General features: G+C 49.6%; 1 protein-coding gene across 1 annotated transcript; it reads right to left on the reverse strand.

Annotated features, from left to right (window-relative positions):
- Positions 1 to 260: 260 nt before the first annotated feature.
- GOT1L1 (glutamic-oxaloacetic transaminase 1 like 1) lies at positions 261 to 7,748 on the reverse strand. The gene is made up of 10 exons (XM_024562653.2): positions 7,634 to 7,748; positions 6,835 to 7,016; positions 6,199 to 6,310; positions 5,837 to 5,946; positions 5,565 to 5,657; positions 5,319 to 5,469; positions 4,675 to 4,840; positions 4,019 to 4,161; positions 3,583 to 3,757; positions 261 to 510 (listed from the first exon to the last, which is right to left on the reverse strand). The coding sequence occupies exons 1-10, from the start codon at positions 7,746 to 7,748 to the stop codon at positions 261 to 263; spliced, it is 1,497 nt and encodes a 498-aa protein (XP_024418421.1).
- Positions 7,749 to 15,977: the final 8,229 nt, after the last annotated feature.

Here is a 15,977-nt window from a genome sequence, read left to right on the forward strand (position 1 = left end):
CAAGAACGCAAGATTTGGCTGCCCAGGTAAGCCCTAAAGCCAGCAAAGGATGAAACCTGCTAGGAAAGGGGAAGGACCACTGGGAGCGCTCAAGAGCAGTTCCAAGTCTCCCTCCATCCACTCCTACCAACCCCAACCTCCATCCCGCCCAGGTAGATGCCTAGGTACCACCTTTCTCTCACCTCTGGGCTCCCACCTAGGGGGCAAGCTGGTCGTTGGCTCCACAACCCCGGCACCCGTGGTCGGAAGCGAGACCGTGGTTATTGCTGCGGGTCTCCGCGGTCCGCTCGGTTCGGGAGGCCGCCCGCTTGGCCCTCCACAGGACACAGTTCTTGATTTTCCTCAGACGAAGCTGGGACGTCCTCCCGACCCTGGGCTCCCCCTTCACCCTCCCGCACACACCCGGATTTGAGGCCGACCCTGAAGCCATCTCTGCCCGCGGACAGCAGAGAATAGGGTGTCCTGGAAGAAGCGCCCTGGGGCCCGGGCTTATAGTGCATCTCCAGCCACCTGCCAACCAGGGCAGGCCCACCTAACCTCCCCAGTCCCGTTTTCTTTTCATTTACTACTAGGTCTTGGGGACACACAGCCCATGGAAAGGGGGAGAAGGCAGCCCAAGAAAAGCGCCGCAAAGCGCGCGCCCACACACTGCTGGGCTAGGGCGCCCGCTCCCGCCAGCAGACGCTGGGACACACGTCCCTGGCATCCTCCGGGACCCTCTGCAACCCTCTGGAACCCCAGCGTACCCCCACGCGGAGAACCTCGGATTTGCCAGGCACCTTCAGAGGCGGATGCTCTGGACCACCCCAGATCCCCGAGGGCAGTCGCGGCGGGGGGCGGGGCATCAGTTACTGCGTTTTGGAATTCTTGCTGCTCCGCAGGTGGGAGGAGCACTTGAAGAAGCTTGGGCCCGCCGAGTCCACGTCGGCCAGCCGTCAGCGAGGACAGGGAGAAACCTGACTGTCACAGCAAAAACGTAGACGCTGTGTCGGGCAGAAGCCGCCTAGAGCCCCGGCCGGCCGCCAGACCTGGCCTTTCTGCAGCCCAGCTGGCCCGCGATTACTTGTGAGCAGCTGGTGGCGCCGCACGTCCTTTCACCCCGCTTTCCCAGTCATCAGGAAAGTTCCTTCGCCCTGCCAGTCCCTTCATCTCCTTGTGATACCAGCCCCGCTGTGGGCAAGCTTTTCCTCCGAGCAAAGAGCAGCGTCTGCTCCGCGGGGACGCAGCTCTGCAGCTCTGCTTTCTCCGCAAGGCGCGGGCGGCTTAGTGGGGTCTCCGCGCGCCCGGGCCCTGGGGGCTCCTCCAGGACTGCCCCGGGTGTGTATTCCCTCTCTAGGGTTAAGTTCCAGAGCCCTGGGGGCGAGAATGAAGGGGTGATGGGAGCAGCCTGGGTCGGGGAGGGCAGCCTGGTAGCAGGAGACGGAGCACCGAGCACGTCGACCCCTGCACTTGTTACTGTGGCTGCGAATTTGCTGGGTCAAGTTACTGATGCTCCTAAGATTGTAAAGTGAAATGATAATATTAATAACCTACCTCTTTGACCTGGTATGAGAACTGAATGAGATGATGGAGGTGAAGCTCTTAGAACAGTGTCCCTCTGGATAAGCACTCAACCGCTACTAGCTGTAATAGTAATGCCAGCCTGACTCCCTGGAAGAGTCAGATGCCTTTACTGACAACTTACTCAGCCTAAGCCCCCATGTCTCCAGTGTCCCAGGCTGGTTTGCACAGGAGGACAGGCACTTAGCATATTTTATCTTACTGGAAAGAGCTGGAAATAATGGCCAATCGAGTCTCAACGGGCACCTTAACAGCCCAGATTGTGGTGTATAAATCCTTACTCTGCAAAAGGTGACTAGAGTTCCTCTGAGAAATGACTGATTCTAGGTCTGGGGTGGAAAATATTCAAAATTTTCTTGGAACTTTTTCTCATGCCAGAAAGTAAAGAAGCTATCAAAGAGTACTAGGGTTGTATGAAAAGATCTCACAAAATTGCCTCCTACAGCTCAAAGTTCAGACATTAAAAACATTTTTAAATGTACTCAAGCAAGGTATCAATCCGACATACTTTTGATAATGTGATAGCCTCTGACTTACTATTCACTGTATTTTGTGTATTTTTTTTTAAATTTTAGACAGAAAGCCAAGGAGGGAGACGGCGAGGGAGAGAAACATCACACCCCAAAGCACAGAGACCGCAACCCAGGCACATGTCCCGACTGGGAATTGAACAGGCCATCCTTCGGTTTGCGGGATACCACCATGCAGGCCAGGGCAAAGGCCAGACATTTTATTTTTTTAATTTTCTTTAAAGATTTTATTTACTTATTTTTGGACAGAGGAGAAAGGAGGGTGAAGAGAGGGAAAGAAACATCAATGTGTGGTTGCCTCTTGTGTGTCCCCTACTGGGGGCCTGGCCAGCAACCCAGGCATGTGCCCTGACTGAGAATCGAACCTGCCACCCTTTGGCTCACAGGCAGGCACTTAATCCACTGAGTCACTCCAGCCAGGGCTAATTTAGATTTTTATTTTTCAAAAATTCTCTGTTCCAGAGAATGAGGAACATGTTAAACACACCATGGGGATGAAATTAGCAAACTTCATTCTGTGAGAAACCTTACAGGATGAAAAATCCAGTTCTCCAATTTAAAAAAAATTGCAGGAATAAAAAGACAGAGGAAGAAACTATAGATTAAAAGAAACACAAAAGACAAAATAATTGTTCCAGCTATCTAAACTTGTGTAACAAATCACTCCCAGACTTAGTGTCTTAAAACAACAGCAACATTAAATTTTCTCATGAGGCTGTAATTTGGGAAGGGCTCTTCAAGACAATTCACCTTTACTCCCCTGGAATTCCAGGAGTGGAATCTTCACATCTATATAGTCTGTTGCCACTTTTTATTACAGTCAGTCTTGAAATGTCACTTACCTGTTTCATGTGACTAAGGCTGTCTCCCAGTTAAGCCGCTGGAGAAAAAGGGCTGGACTATACATGATTTTTTACATTCCATTTGATGCCCAGACACAGTGGTCTGAATGTGCTTCCCTCCAATTCATATGTTGAAACCTAATCACCATTGTGATGATACTTGGACGTGGTTAGGTCAGGAAGGAAGAACCTTCATGAATGGAATTAGTGCTCTTATAAGAGAAGCCCCAGATAGGTCCCTCACCCCCCCTGCCATGTGAGGTTACAGCTAGAAGATGCTGATTATGAACCACGTGGTGGGCCTTCACCAGACCCTGTTGGCGCTTTGCTACTGGAGTGCCCAGCCTTCAGAAATGTGACAGATAAATTTGTTTATAAACCCCCCAGTCTATAGTATTTTGTTACAGCAGCCTGAACGAACTATGACACCAGATCAGGGCTTTAACGTAGTAAGTGTTCAGTAAATATGAGACGATATGTTAAGGTAGATATCCCCTTCTTCTCTGGGCCTTTGCCCCCCTCCCTCTTTGCTGAGGCCAGACCAATGCTTTATAAGTAGATGGAGAGACAGAGTGCTCTGCGGAGAAATGAACTGTTGCAGTGAATAATCAGCACAGGATTTTTGCAGAGGCTAAAGCTTTTATTCTCACCAGGAGTCGTTTACTTTCTGAAGATAGTTCCCGGAGCCCTTAGTGAAGAGGATAGCCTCATTGATGCTCTCAGTGATGTAATCTATGTTGCAGGCATTGATGCAGGTGAAGTTAATCCGACTATTCTTGGGGATGTAGATATGTTTCTTCCTGACCATGTATTCCACCTGTTGGACTGGTGATAATCATAGGGTCTCAGATCCTAGGGTAGCCACTTCTAAGTCCCTTCTAGCCCACGGTGGATTACTGGGGATAGGGAGTGTCTGCATTTCTGGGGGGCACAGCCAGAGGGGTCTTCAAAGCAGCTTCACTTTCCTTAAGGAAGAACCAAAATCTAGTGTGAAGCTAGGGATTGGTCACCTAGTCAGTGAAGTTTAATGTTCAAATACAAGCCCAAGGTCAGAAACGGGAGAGCAATCCCCTCCTAGACACTTACAGTCGAGTCCAAGGTAGCAATGGGTCCCACTCTGGTTGGTGATGTGATCCCAGGAGCCTGGGGTTCCCAGGAGCCGGAGCTTCTCCTTAACCTTTTCCTTAATCAGCATGATGTCCTCTACAACCTCTTTCAGACTCTGCTTCCTGCCGAAGGAAGGATAGCAAGGAATTAGAGTGTGAGGTCTCCCCCTGCTCCCAACATCCTCATTGCCCTTCCACTCCTCTTCCCTTCAGAAGCCCCCAGCCAGAGCGCCTCAGGGCACACTAGTGGAGCCAGTGATCTGAGCTGGTTATGAATAGGAGAAAAGCTTCAGCCTGTACTAATTCAAGCAAGCCAGGCAGACTCTTAGCAGACTTAGCCAGAGTAGTAAGCCCTTGAGGCTTCCTAATCTCCTGCAATCTGGAAGAGTTCAAATAATTTATCAGCCTGTGTCCCAAAAGAATGTCCTATTACCTACTCGCCTACAGTAGGGCAAGTGTTGGCATAGTCGCTGTCATTGGAACACAGTGGGTCCTCAGTAAATGCTGATGAATGAATGGAGTGAAGGGGCAACGGTGGCAGGAAGAGAAGCACCCAGCAGAATCTTGGGAATCGGGAAGTCTGTAGGTATCCAGAGGCTCTGCCCATCCCTCCCTGCTCCCACCCTTCATCCTTACCAGGCTTCCTGCAGAGCAGAGTTACAGAGGATGGAGGTGATAATACGGGCACCGGAGGTAGGAGGGTTTAGCCACAGGGCCAGGGCTAAGTTCACCAGCTGGGAGAGGACGCACAGCAGGAGCTGGTTGTTAAGTGCCACCACGGCTAGGATCCCCACTCCTTCATCTGCAGCATTGGGAGAGACAGCCTTGTTCTCAGCCTCCTCCACCCCTACCAGGGCTTTCCCCTGTCACTCTGCCTCCAGCCTCGAAGAAGAGCAGGGTACCCTACAGGGCCCTTAGCCCAGCCCAGCCCAGCTGGTGTCCAGGCCCCAAGAATTTGCCAGAGGCTCTTCTTCCAGAAAGAGTGGCAGTAAGAGTCTCAGAGGTGGAAAGGACTAGAAAGATAACTAATCTTAACCCCTCATCTTAGAGATGGGAGATGAGGCCTATGGGGGGAAACAGTGTAATGGGTCCCATTTTAACTAACTGAGTTAAGATGATATAATGAACCTGAAGTCTACCTCTTCTCTTGGGTCTCCATGCTGCTCTCTCTGGAGGTCTCAGCTCTCTCCACAGGGTAAGAGATGTCAAACTGCACTCTCACCACGAGTGTGGTGCCACCTTAGCACCAGACCTCCCTCCTCCCTCCACTCACACCATACCGTAAATGCCAAAATTCCTGGACAATGACTGGCTGCAGAAGAACTCCAAGCCTCCGGACACAAAGTATTGTAAAAATCTAGTATCTTCTTCCAGGTCACCAGTGGATAAACCTTGATAGGGAATGTCAAAAAATGGGAATATCTGCTTCTTCTGTAGGAGAAAGGACAATGAGAAGGATGAGACTGAGGAAAGTGATGGTAGATGGATGGATAGAGGGGGAAAGTTGGGTGAGACATCGGGCTCACCTTCATGGTGGCCATCAACTTTTCCCAGTGACATCGTGTCAGCTTGCAGTTGCCAATGTTCCCGATCACGAAGACACAGCCACGTGGGGCCTGCTGCAGGTAGAGACTGTCTCGTCAGGCACTGTCCCTACTGAGTGGTAGTGGCACCAGGTGGTTTGGAGGAGAACTGACCCTCCACACTGGTTCCTACCAAAGGACTAGACAAATCCAAGCCTAGAAGAGGCCTTGGGTTATCAGGGGAGGGGGAGAAGATTCTGAGAGGGCCCAGCTACCTTCACCACATTGAGGAGCACGTTGGGGTCCAGGCACAGCTGCTTGGAGTCCCAGAGGCAGTATTCATAAACTGTAAAGCCCATGTCCTGGAAGATGAGTCCATGCTGTTCTGTGGGAACACAGCCCCCCACCAGCTGGTACATGGGCAATGGAGAGATGGGGGCGGGCACACCAGAGAACGGGCCTGAGGGTCACTGGGTGAAAGTGGGGCAACGGCAGGAGAAGGACAAGCATGCCTTGGCCTGTCCCCCATTTGTCATGACAGACAGTGAGAAGGACAACAGTGAAGATTGTAAATTGGGTGGGAATTAGGAGCAGGGGATGGGGAACTTCTGTCCCCCTCGTCTTGCATAACACTCACCTTTTTGGGAAGAAATGATGTAAACTATTTGAGAATCCCGGCGCCAGGTTTTGAGGAACTGGGCCCCAAGTTGGAAAGCGCCACTCTCACCAACGGTGTGGACACCCCCTACCTGCCAGCAAAAAATAAGCAGAAATCACATTTTAAAAGATTAATGGTGCCCCAGCTAGTGTGGCTCAGTGGATTGAGTGCCAGCCTGTGAACCAGGGGGTCGCTAGTTCAATTCCCAGTTGGGTGCGGCACATGCCTGGGTTGCAGGCCAGGTCCCCAGTGGGGTGTGCGTGAGAAGCAACTACACACTGATGTTTCCCTCCCTCTCTTTTTCCCTCCCCCTCTGTAACAAAAATATTCTTTTTTTAAAAAAGAGTAATGGTAATACTTGTGCCACCTTGCATTCAGGGCCTTCCTTTCCAGCAAGAGCTTGCATATCAGCAGTGTGGGCCGGCACCAGGAGCATGGACTTCAGGTTCTGATGCTGGCTGTGCCCTTCAGTGACAAACTTTGGACTCTATGAGCCTCAGGTGTCTCCCTTGGCAATAGGGGGCGCTCCACAGTCCCTTCCAGGTTTAAGACTGTGCAATCTCTGACCTCCACTCCATGTGTCTGGGTGAGCAAGGAACAGGCCCTTCTTCTCACCCTGTTCTCCATAATGACTTGGCTGTGCTTTCCAAAGAGGAGTTCCAAGCAGGCCTGGATGAACGATTTCATGCCCTTCACCGGCACGTATTCATAGTTCAGGGAGGGATCCTGTGCGATCTGCAGGCGGGTCTTGCGCACCACGGAAGAAACCCAGGGCTGGCCTTCGCTGGTCATGCAGACTGTGAGAAGAAGCGCAGAGGGAGCTCTGGAGGCCGGGCCTGGGGGCTCGGGAGACAGCCCGCAAACACTCCATCTGCCCTGGCTTTCTTGGGGCTTTGGAAAGTTACCTAGGAAAAGACAACTTTCCTTTTTTCCTCTCTTTTATAAAAATAATGCAGTTAGTGAATACGTATAATTTTTTTGTCTTTTTAAAGAAGACAACGGAAACCTATGCCATTTTAAAGGGTAAAAATGATACACACAACCTGGGAGTTATAGATACCTGAGATTAAACAAAGGTACTGTTGACTTTCACAGTGGCAAGGGCTGGCTGTGCATCATAAGTGTCCGTTTTGGGAACCATTTTTCGCTGAGGAGCAGAGGGGGGTGGAGGAAGAGCAGAAGAAAGTCTAGTCCCATGCAGGCCCCACACAGAGCTGGGGAAGTGGATATACCAGAGCTTATACCAAGTGTCTGGAAGCCCCCAGAGAAAGGCAGAATGACCCAGGACATTTTCTGCTCTTTTCCCCACTGGGCAATTCTGTTAACAAGATCAGACCTACCTCCCAATTCCTCTGCGGCAATGGAATACTGCCCCCTAAAGGCGATTATGATGTACTAAGTCTTAGACATCTACCTCTATAGGCCAGGAATATCTTGTTAGGGCAATCGTCTTGTTTGTAGGTCTTTAACAAGCTGCCGTCCAGCTTCTGGGCTAGAGGCACATCCAAGAATACTGAAAGGGTGGACATCACTGAGATGAAAGTAGAACCAAGACTATGACTCCACTCCTTTGTTCTCTCCTGCTTCTGGCAGAAGCCTTCCTCTAAGCCGGAGCCACACACGCCTGCCACTCCCCAGAACCCTGGCAGCTCCCATGCAGAAGCCCCAGACAACTGGTCACCAGAGCAACAGAACCCAACTCCCAGTCTCCGTGGTGGTGATCCGCAACTATGGGAATGCTTGATGGCACTTGAGAATCCCCTGGAAGGTGGCTGGGCGAGGGAATAGAGAGGGCCTGGAATTCCCAGCACTCTTCCCTAAATCATTGCCTTCTCTTCTCTGGCTGCAAGTCGTCCAATCCAAAATAACACGTCAGTTTAGAAGTTAGGGTGGCCCTGGCTGGTGTGGCTCAGTGGACTAAGTGCCGGACTGCGAGGCAAAGGGTCGCTGGTTCGATTTCCAGTCAGGGTACATCTGGCCTGGGTTTCAGGCCAGATCCTCAGTAGGAGATGCGTGAAGGACAACCACACATTGATGTTTCTCTCCCTTTCTCCTCTCTCCCTTCCCCTCTCTCTAAAAATAAGTACATAAAATCTTTTTTAAAAAATAAAATATATTTTAAAAAAGAAAAAAAGAAGATAGGGCAAGGCAGGCAGGCAATGAGCCAGGTGAGGGCCCCTCCAGCAAAGTGAAAACCTCAGTTCCAGCAGTATCTTGATCTAGTGAATCGAGGGATTGATTGATTGATTGTTCAACTATTCCCCTTACCACTCTCCTCCACCCCCACCCACAAGGGATACATTTAAAAAGCTTCTACTTTCATTTTCCTAGGGGCTCCTGATTTTAACAGGTTTTTTAAAAAGATTTTATTTATTTTTAGAGAGAGGGGAAGGGAGGGACAAAGAGAAGAGAAACATCAATGTGTGGCTGCCTCTCACGCACCCCCTACTGGGGGACCTGGCCTGCAACCCAGGCATGTGCCCTAGACTAGGAATTGAACCCAAGACCCTTTGTTTCCCAGGCCAGCACTCAATTCACTGAGCCACACCAGCCAGGGCTCCACAGTTATTTTAATAAAGAGTCCTAGGTTTAGGAACAGTATAACTTACAATTAAAGTAAGCCAGCCCATTTCTCTCAGTTATCTAGAGTTGAGACTTGTACACTGTTAACTGTTTCAGTGGCAGCCAAGCAGCAGGTTAAAAGGCAAAGGTCAAGGGCAGAAAGAGTCAGCCCCTGGAGGATCAGTCTTGAATTTTGCTTTCTTTTTCTTTTATTTTTAAAAAATAACTTCATAACCCCGGCTAGTGTGGTTCAGCGGACTGAGTGCCAGCCTGCGAACTGACAGGTCACTGGTTTGATTCCCAGTCAGGGCACATGCCCGGACTGCAGGCCAGGTCCCCAGTTGGGGGCATGCGAGAGGCAACCACACAATGATGTGTCTCTCCCTCTCTTTCTCCCTCCCTTCTCCTCTCTCTAAGAGTAAATAAATAAAATCTTTTACTAAATGTAAAACTACAATAAAAACAACTTCAGATGTAAAAATAAAAATAAAATTAAAATAAAGGGTTGTTGGAGTCTCACCCAGTTCACTTATCTCCCAGTTGGAAGATAAGTTCAGCCTTATCTTCCAGATCTACCTTTTCTGGAGTATTGCCTGTGGCTGACAGGAGCCAACTCACCTAAAATTTGCCTGGCAGGTCACAGCCCCACCAAGACAGGGAGCCAATGACTGCCTGATCTAGGCATATCAAAGGCCAGCCCTTTGCCTTGGGGTAACTCAGTTTGTACTCCAGGGCACATCCACATATCAGGTCAAAACCTGACTTGGGCCCTGGGACCACATCCTTGCGTGGCCTCTTCCCTTTCACTGGTCTGCCTCCCTCACTCCCTTAGAGGCTTCTCCCGCAGGCAACTCCCTCTGCAAATCACGAGCCCCAAATCCCCTCCCCAGGCTATGCTGTCAGGGAGCCTACCTTGAGACAAATGATTGTATGAAAATAATCCCCGTTGTTGTAGAAAACTTTAAAACTTCAAAAAACTATAACAAAGAACACAGATTTCCTACAATCGATCCATAACCGTAGTCAACATTTTGGTGACCCCTTTCCAATTTTTTAAAAATAATGTTTATATTTAAGGTAATTGACATGAAATTTACATATGATTTTCATCATACTTTCTTTGCATTTCACATGTGAGAATTCTAACCTGTGTGCCAATGAGAACTTCTTATGCTACAAGTAATTTAAATGCCCAACTCAAACTGCCTGGAGCTAGAAGAAAATTTATTGGCTCTACCACTGGGCAGGCCCAGGGACATGTGACTTCATTCCCAGTTCAGTCCACGGTGTCACAGTGTCTTCGGGGTTCCAGCTTCATTCTCTGTGGTCCCCTTGGCTCTGCTCTTCTGGCTGCTTCAGCTTTGGTCTCTGCTGACTCTGGGCGTGGAGAAAAAGCAAATGTAGCACATGTGCAAAATGATATGTGTTTGAGGAATTTTCATCGCAACTATGTGCAAACAAACTGAATGTCAATCACTGAGAGAATGCTTCCATTAATAATGGACTATCCACAAAATGAAAGTCTGTGCCACTTTTACAGGCAGACCTACGTGTATAACTGTGGAAAATCTCCGAGATACATCAGTGAGTAAAAGCAAGGGAGGTGGAGAACAGAGAGCAAAGAGGGGAACATTTGGGGAGGTATAAAAGATACACTTGCGTGCATGTGCTTGTCTGGAAGGACACACGGAAGCACATGGCTGTGATTTCCTCTGGAAAGTGGAATGGGGTGGGGGTCGGACATGGACAGGGAGGAAGACTGACTTGCTTTTCACTGTATACTACTTTGTGCCTTTGGAATGTTAAACCTCATGAATAGATTTCCTATTCAAAAACAGTGTTTATGTTTTTTTAAAAATGGCTGCAGCCTTTCCAGACATCACATCCTTATTATCCAGAGGAAGACAGAGCCTCTCTTCTCTTGGCTCCCTGGAAGAGCAGGGACGTTTCCTCTCCTGAAGCCCCAAGCCTTCCTCTCCTTTCCTTTGGCTGCAGTGACTCACTGGCCCACCCCTGACCTTACCATGGCAGAGCATGGGATCCTCTAGTGAGTTTAACCTGATTGCCGAGAGCCGAGGGTGGTGTCCATCCCTCCCAAATTGCACAGTCGGGAATGGCACTTTGATTCCTGAACCCTGAGTCACAGTGTTTGCTCTGAGAAGGGGGACGTGGTTCAAGCCCGGCCTACTGGAGGCCCTTTGAGAAGAGCCTTTCATTGCTCCCCAGTCATGCGGTTATAAGGAAATGATCCTAACTAAAGCTTCCAGAAGTCGCTACCTCTGACGTGGAGGCGATCCCCCAAAATGATGCCAACTGCCTGGAGAGAGAAGCTAGAAAGAACTTTAGCTGAATCAAGCCTTTAATTCCTGCCAGTATCAGTTCGAGCTCTTGGTTGTGAGCAGCAGAAACTGCCTCGCTGATTTGAGCAAAAGAGGGATTTTGTGAAAGGATATCTGGTAGCTCACGCAATTGACAGGGAAGCTGGGGATTCTGGAGCAGAAGGAGGCGGGTGAGGGTGCCACTTCAGAACAACAGAGGACGCTGTGACCGTCTCTACCCTTACATTCCTCCGCTGGCCCCAATGCCACTGCATGTCCGACAGATAGTGTCACAGCTGCTGTGTCACACCGTGGTCCTTTCTAACTCCATCTGCCAGGAGTACGGTTGGGGAAGTCTGTGTCTGATTGAGTGAACCTATTCACGTGACCTGCTGGCCCCTCCCCATACTCTCACTAAGGGTTGGTAGGACTGAGGGTCTGACTATTTCAGCTCTAATTGTGATGGGTGGGCTCTGTCTCCCACCAAGATTCAGAAAACACAGAATTCTCCAAAGGCTAGAGAGAGGTCCACAGGCAAGGCAGCCAAAAAAAGGACAATTTTTCACAATTATATCACACCTTTCTCTTTTTCCTCCCAGTGGACTCATCTACTGCTGGTACTTCTTTCACGGAGACAAAAGCAATTGAAAGAGGCTTCCACGTGCTCCCATGGTAACTACCAATCCACCTACACAGGTATCCACCTGCTCTGTCTATCCTTAGTGCAATGTTTGAGCCCACCTCTCCTGTCCCCTACCTCAATCCAACCTTTCCCTTTGTGCCCTGGGTCCCAGCTACCACACTCCTGAAGTTGTCCTTTCTCTTCTCTGTCATCAGTTCCTCCTCTCCCCGGGAACATTCTCTCAAGCAAACAAACAGGCAGCAAAACTCCCATCTTAAAAACAAACACCCCTTTGACCTCACATCCCCTCTGCAGCTATCACCCCACCTGCCAGCCCAGGTTCAGCCCAGGAAACAGATCTGCTGGGAGTGCTGTGGGCATTACAGGAACTAGGCCTAGCAGTATTGGGGGAGGGGCTGAGGAAGTGAGGGTCCAGAGGAGGGAGCTGAAGAATCAGAGAAAAATCATTAATCAGGCTTCCCGATGCACTGGGGTGTGGACAAATCAGGGCTTGTAGGAAAATTCAAGAAGTCAGATACACCTCGTCCTGCAGGAATGGCACCGAGGAGGAGAAATGCATGGAGAAATCTATGGGGAAGATACAGCTTCTGGGCAGCGGCCACACCTGTGGGTCTGCAGCCACGTGGCTGGTGGTGGGCCCCTGTGCCCCGATGGACGGCAGGGCCGGCAGTCGGAAACAGAGCTGGAGGGAGGGCTGTCTGAAGACAGGTTGGGACCCGCCTACCACCTCTGCTTCCATGTCTCACCCCGAGTCCTTCAGGTATTAGTGGGGACTCTGTTCACTTCCGCCTTTCACTCAAGTCTTGAGCAAGATCCTCTTTTAGAGAATCTCTGACCTGGAATCCAACAAGGATTCTGGGACACAGGGCGCCCAGATGGACCAAAATAACAACCGGATCAGCGACCACACTACGTTTCTCTGGTCCCCCTCGGAGCAATAGCTGCTGAAAGAACGTCTCACACTCTCTGCCTCCACTTCTTCGCCTCCCAGGTTCTCTGGGACCCACTCTGATCGGCATTTCATCTCCTCCATGCCATCAAGTTGCTCTTGCTAAGGTAACCAATGATAGACCTCCCTTCTGTCAGTACGAAGGTCCATCCTCAGATCTCCTCTTATCTGATGTTTCAACAGCATGTGTCAAAACCGGCCACTTCCTCCTCAAAGCACCTTCTTCCCATGGCACCCAGGCTGCTACTTGCTTTGCTTCCCCTCTCCCCTCATTGCTGCTGCTTCTCAGTGGCGTTCCTGGTTCCTTCTATTACTGACTTCTAACTGTTACAACGCTCCAGGGCTCAGTCCTCTGTATTCTTTTTTTTAATGCCTCGAGTTATTTTGTTTTATTTTTTCCAGCTTTATTGAGGTATAATTGACATACAACATTGTGTAAGTTTAAGGTGTACAACTTGTTGATTTGATACAGTCTGAATTCTCTATCCATGGTCACCACGCAGGTGTGCCCAACACTTCCACGAGCTTCAATACCCTTCTGCCAAATTTGTGACTCCATCTCCAACTTCCCTTCGAACCTACAGGCTTGGAAATCTAAATGCCTACTTGATGTTCTAAGACATAATTAATAGACTTTTCAAATTAACTATGTCCAAAAACTAACTCATACTTTCCCGTCCCCCTCACTTTTCCCCCATTTTAGCAAGTGGCAAGTCCACTCTATCAGGTGCTTGGGCTGGAAATCTCGGTCTCTCCCTGACTTCTCTCTTTTTCTCTTACACGCCACATCCAAGCCATTGACAAACCTTGTCAGTTTTACATGGCAGCACATCTAGAGTCTGTTCTCTTGGTCAAAACTTACTGCTGGGATGAGCGGGTGGGCGGATAGCAGAGTGTATGACCTGTGTTTGGATGCATGACAGAGGGCGTGGTCTGCGTGAAGGGAGAGAGACAACAAAAAGTAAAACAAGTTCCGTAGTGAATGTAAGCGTGTCTGGAATCAAAAGCGGACAGGGGAGGAGAGTGGTGGGAAGTCGGATTAGGGAGGTAGGCACTGCCCATCTACTGCCAGGCCTCTCTGCTAAGGGGTCTGAATCTTACCCCAAATGCTTTAGCAAGCCACTGAGTTTTTTAAAAGGGATGACATTGTCAGACTCATATTTTAGAAAAATCCCCCTGAGGACCTGTGGAGGATGAATTAGAGCACAAGTGGCAAACACAAGGCCCGTGGGCCGAATCCAGCCCTCCACCTTGTTTTATCCGGCCCGGCACCTTGTTTCTCCCAGCGGCAGTGCCGAGCTCTGAGCTCTTGCTTAACTGTTACGGAGTAGTTGCATCGATGCACTCCTAAAGTTACATTCGGCCCTTTGAAGGCAACCGTGAGGCTGATGTGGCCCCCCGTGAAAGTGAGTTTGACACCCCTGAATTAGAGAGAAGTCAGAACTAGGCAGGAAGGCCAAGTGGAGACTATTCTAGTTAAGTCAGTTAAGCAGTGATGAAGACCTCAGGCTGGGGCTGCTGGGGGGACTTGCCAGATGTCCCCCGTGACAACACCAGGCACCAGATCAGGCCTGGAGGAAGATGCTGGCCAGCGGGGTGGTTCTGAAAAATATCTGCTTACTTTAAACAGTATCCGATGTATCAATAATAGTTACCACTTATTTTTGTACCACTGGCGTGCCTGGCTTTTTTTTTTTTTTTTTTTTCTTCAAGAAACAGACATTCCTTCATTACAACTTGCAAAGAAAGCCGGGGCGGAAGTCCAATACCAGACCACCCAGGTCGATTTCAGCGAGCCAGCAACCCTACCAGGAGGATGGGCATGAGAGTGGGTTAGGAGTGAGAAGGAGTTTGCTGTTAAGATTAGTTCTTCCCTCAGTCAACGCGGGGAAGGAAGATGCCACACAGCTGGCCTCTGAGGCCTGAGGTGGCTGGAGTAGTGAAGTTCCCCATCAGCCTCTGTGTTTCTCCTTCCCCAGAAATGGTAGGAATTTCTCCATGGGAGAAGCAGCTGCCTGTGCATCCCTCCTTCTCCCAGCCCCTCTCCCTGATGTTTTGGGGGAGTATTCTAATTGCCTATTAGACTCAGGCTTGGGCCCAAAGGGAGGTCTTAGAGGAAGGGCTCACCCACACGATCCAGAGACTGGAAGGGAAAGTCGAGACACCGCACAGGTGCTGAGCTGATGCAAAGCTCTCCTATTCCCACTTCTCTCTTCTCTGGGAAGAAGTGACCCATTTCTGCCCCCTTCTGGGAATACCAGCAATGGAAGCAATAATACTTCATCTTGTTTCTCACTAAACAAATTTTGAGGACTACGTTTGCATGCCTTTGTGTTATAAAGTGCGGCACCTCACTAGCAATTTAGAAATGAAAACTGTAGTAAGTGGGTTCTGAACCTTTAGCTCCTAATTTTCTTAAAATCTGCGCGGTCTGAGGTCAAGGTATCATGGGATGACTGGTCATTGCCTCAGAAGTGAAGGATGGAGCTGGAGAGGCCCTGTCCCTGGAGCACCTGATCAGAAGTCCCCAGGAAGCCTTTGGCAAGAATAGTAGGCCACGGCAGATCACGGGATCTTCCTGAGCTCTTGGTCCCATTGTATTTTCATTTCTGGTGGGGAACCTTTTAAAACACCACAGAAGGACTCTTAGAAAGAATAGCCTTAGGTAGAATTGTGCGGTGAGTCTATATTCATTTTCTAACGTTGCGTAACAAATTACCACGACCTTAGCAGCTTAGAACAACACACATTTATTATCTCACAGTTTTCATGCGTCACGAGTCTGCACGTGGGTTAGCTGGGTCTTCTGCTCAGGGCCTCACCAGGCTGCAGTGAAGATGTCAGCCAAGGCCACAGTCCCATCTGAGGTTCAGGGCCTCTTCCCACTCACATAGTTGGTGGCAGAATCCACTCCTTGCGGTTGCAGAACTCACGGTGGCCAGCTTCCTGAAGGCCAGCAGGCTCCTCCCTCTGACTTCCTTATCTCTGACCTCTGACTCTCTTCTAAAGGGCTCACCTCATTGGGTCAGGCCCACCCAGGATTATCTTCCTTTTTATTAGTTTAAGTCAACTGATAGGGACCTTAATGGCATCTTAGAAATCCCTTCCCTCTTTCATATAACATATCAAACAAGTAACATCCCCTCACGCCTGCCACATCCGGTTTGTTAGATTACAGGTTCCACCCATATTCCAGGGGAGGGGATTATCCAAGGACAGAGTTTATTGGGGGTCATTTCAGAGTTCTGCCTACTACATTGTCCAAGAGAATGGCCCTTCCCTGAGG

The sequence above is a fragment of the Desmodus rotundus genome, chromosome 13 (assembly GCF_022682495.2).
Source record: "Desmodus rotundus isolate HL8 chromosome 13, HLdesRot8A.1, whole genome shotgun sequence".
In the NCBI taxonomy this organism is placed as follows: Eukaryota; Metazoa; Chordata; class Mammalia; order Chiroptera; family Phyllostomidae; genus Desmodus; species Desmodus rotundus.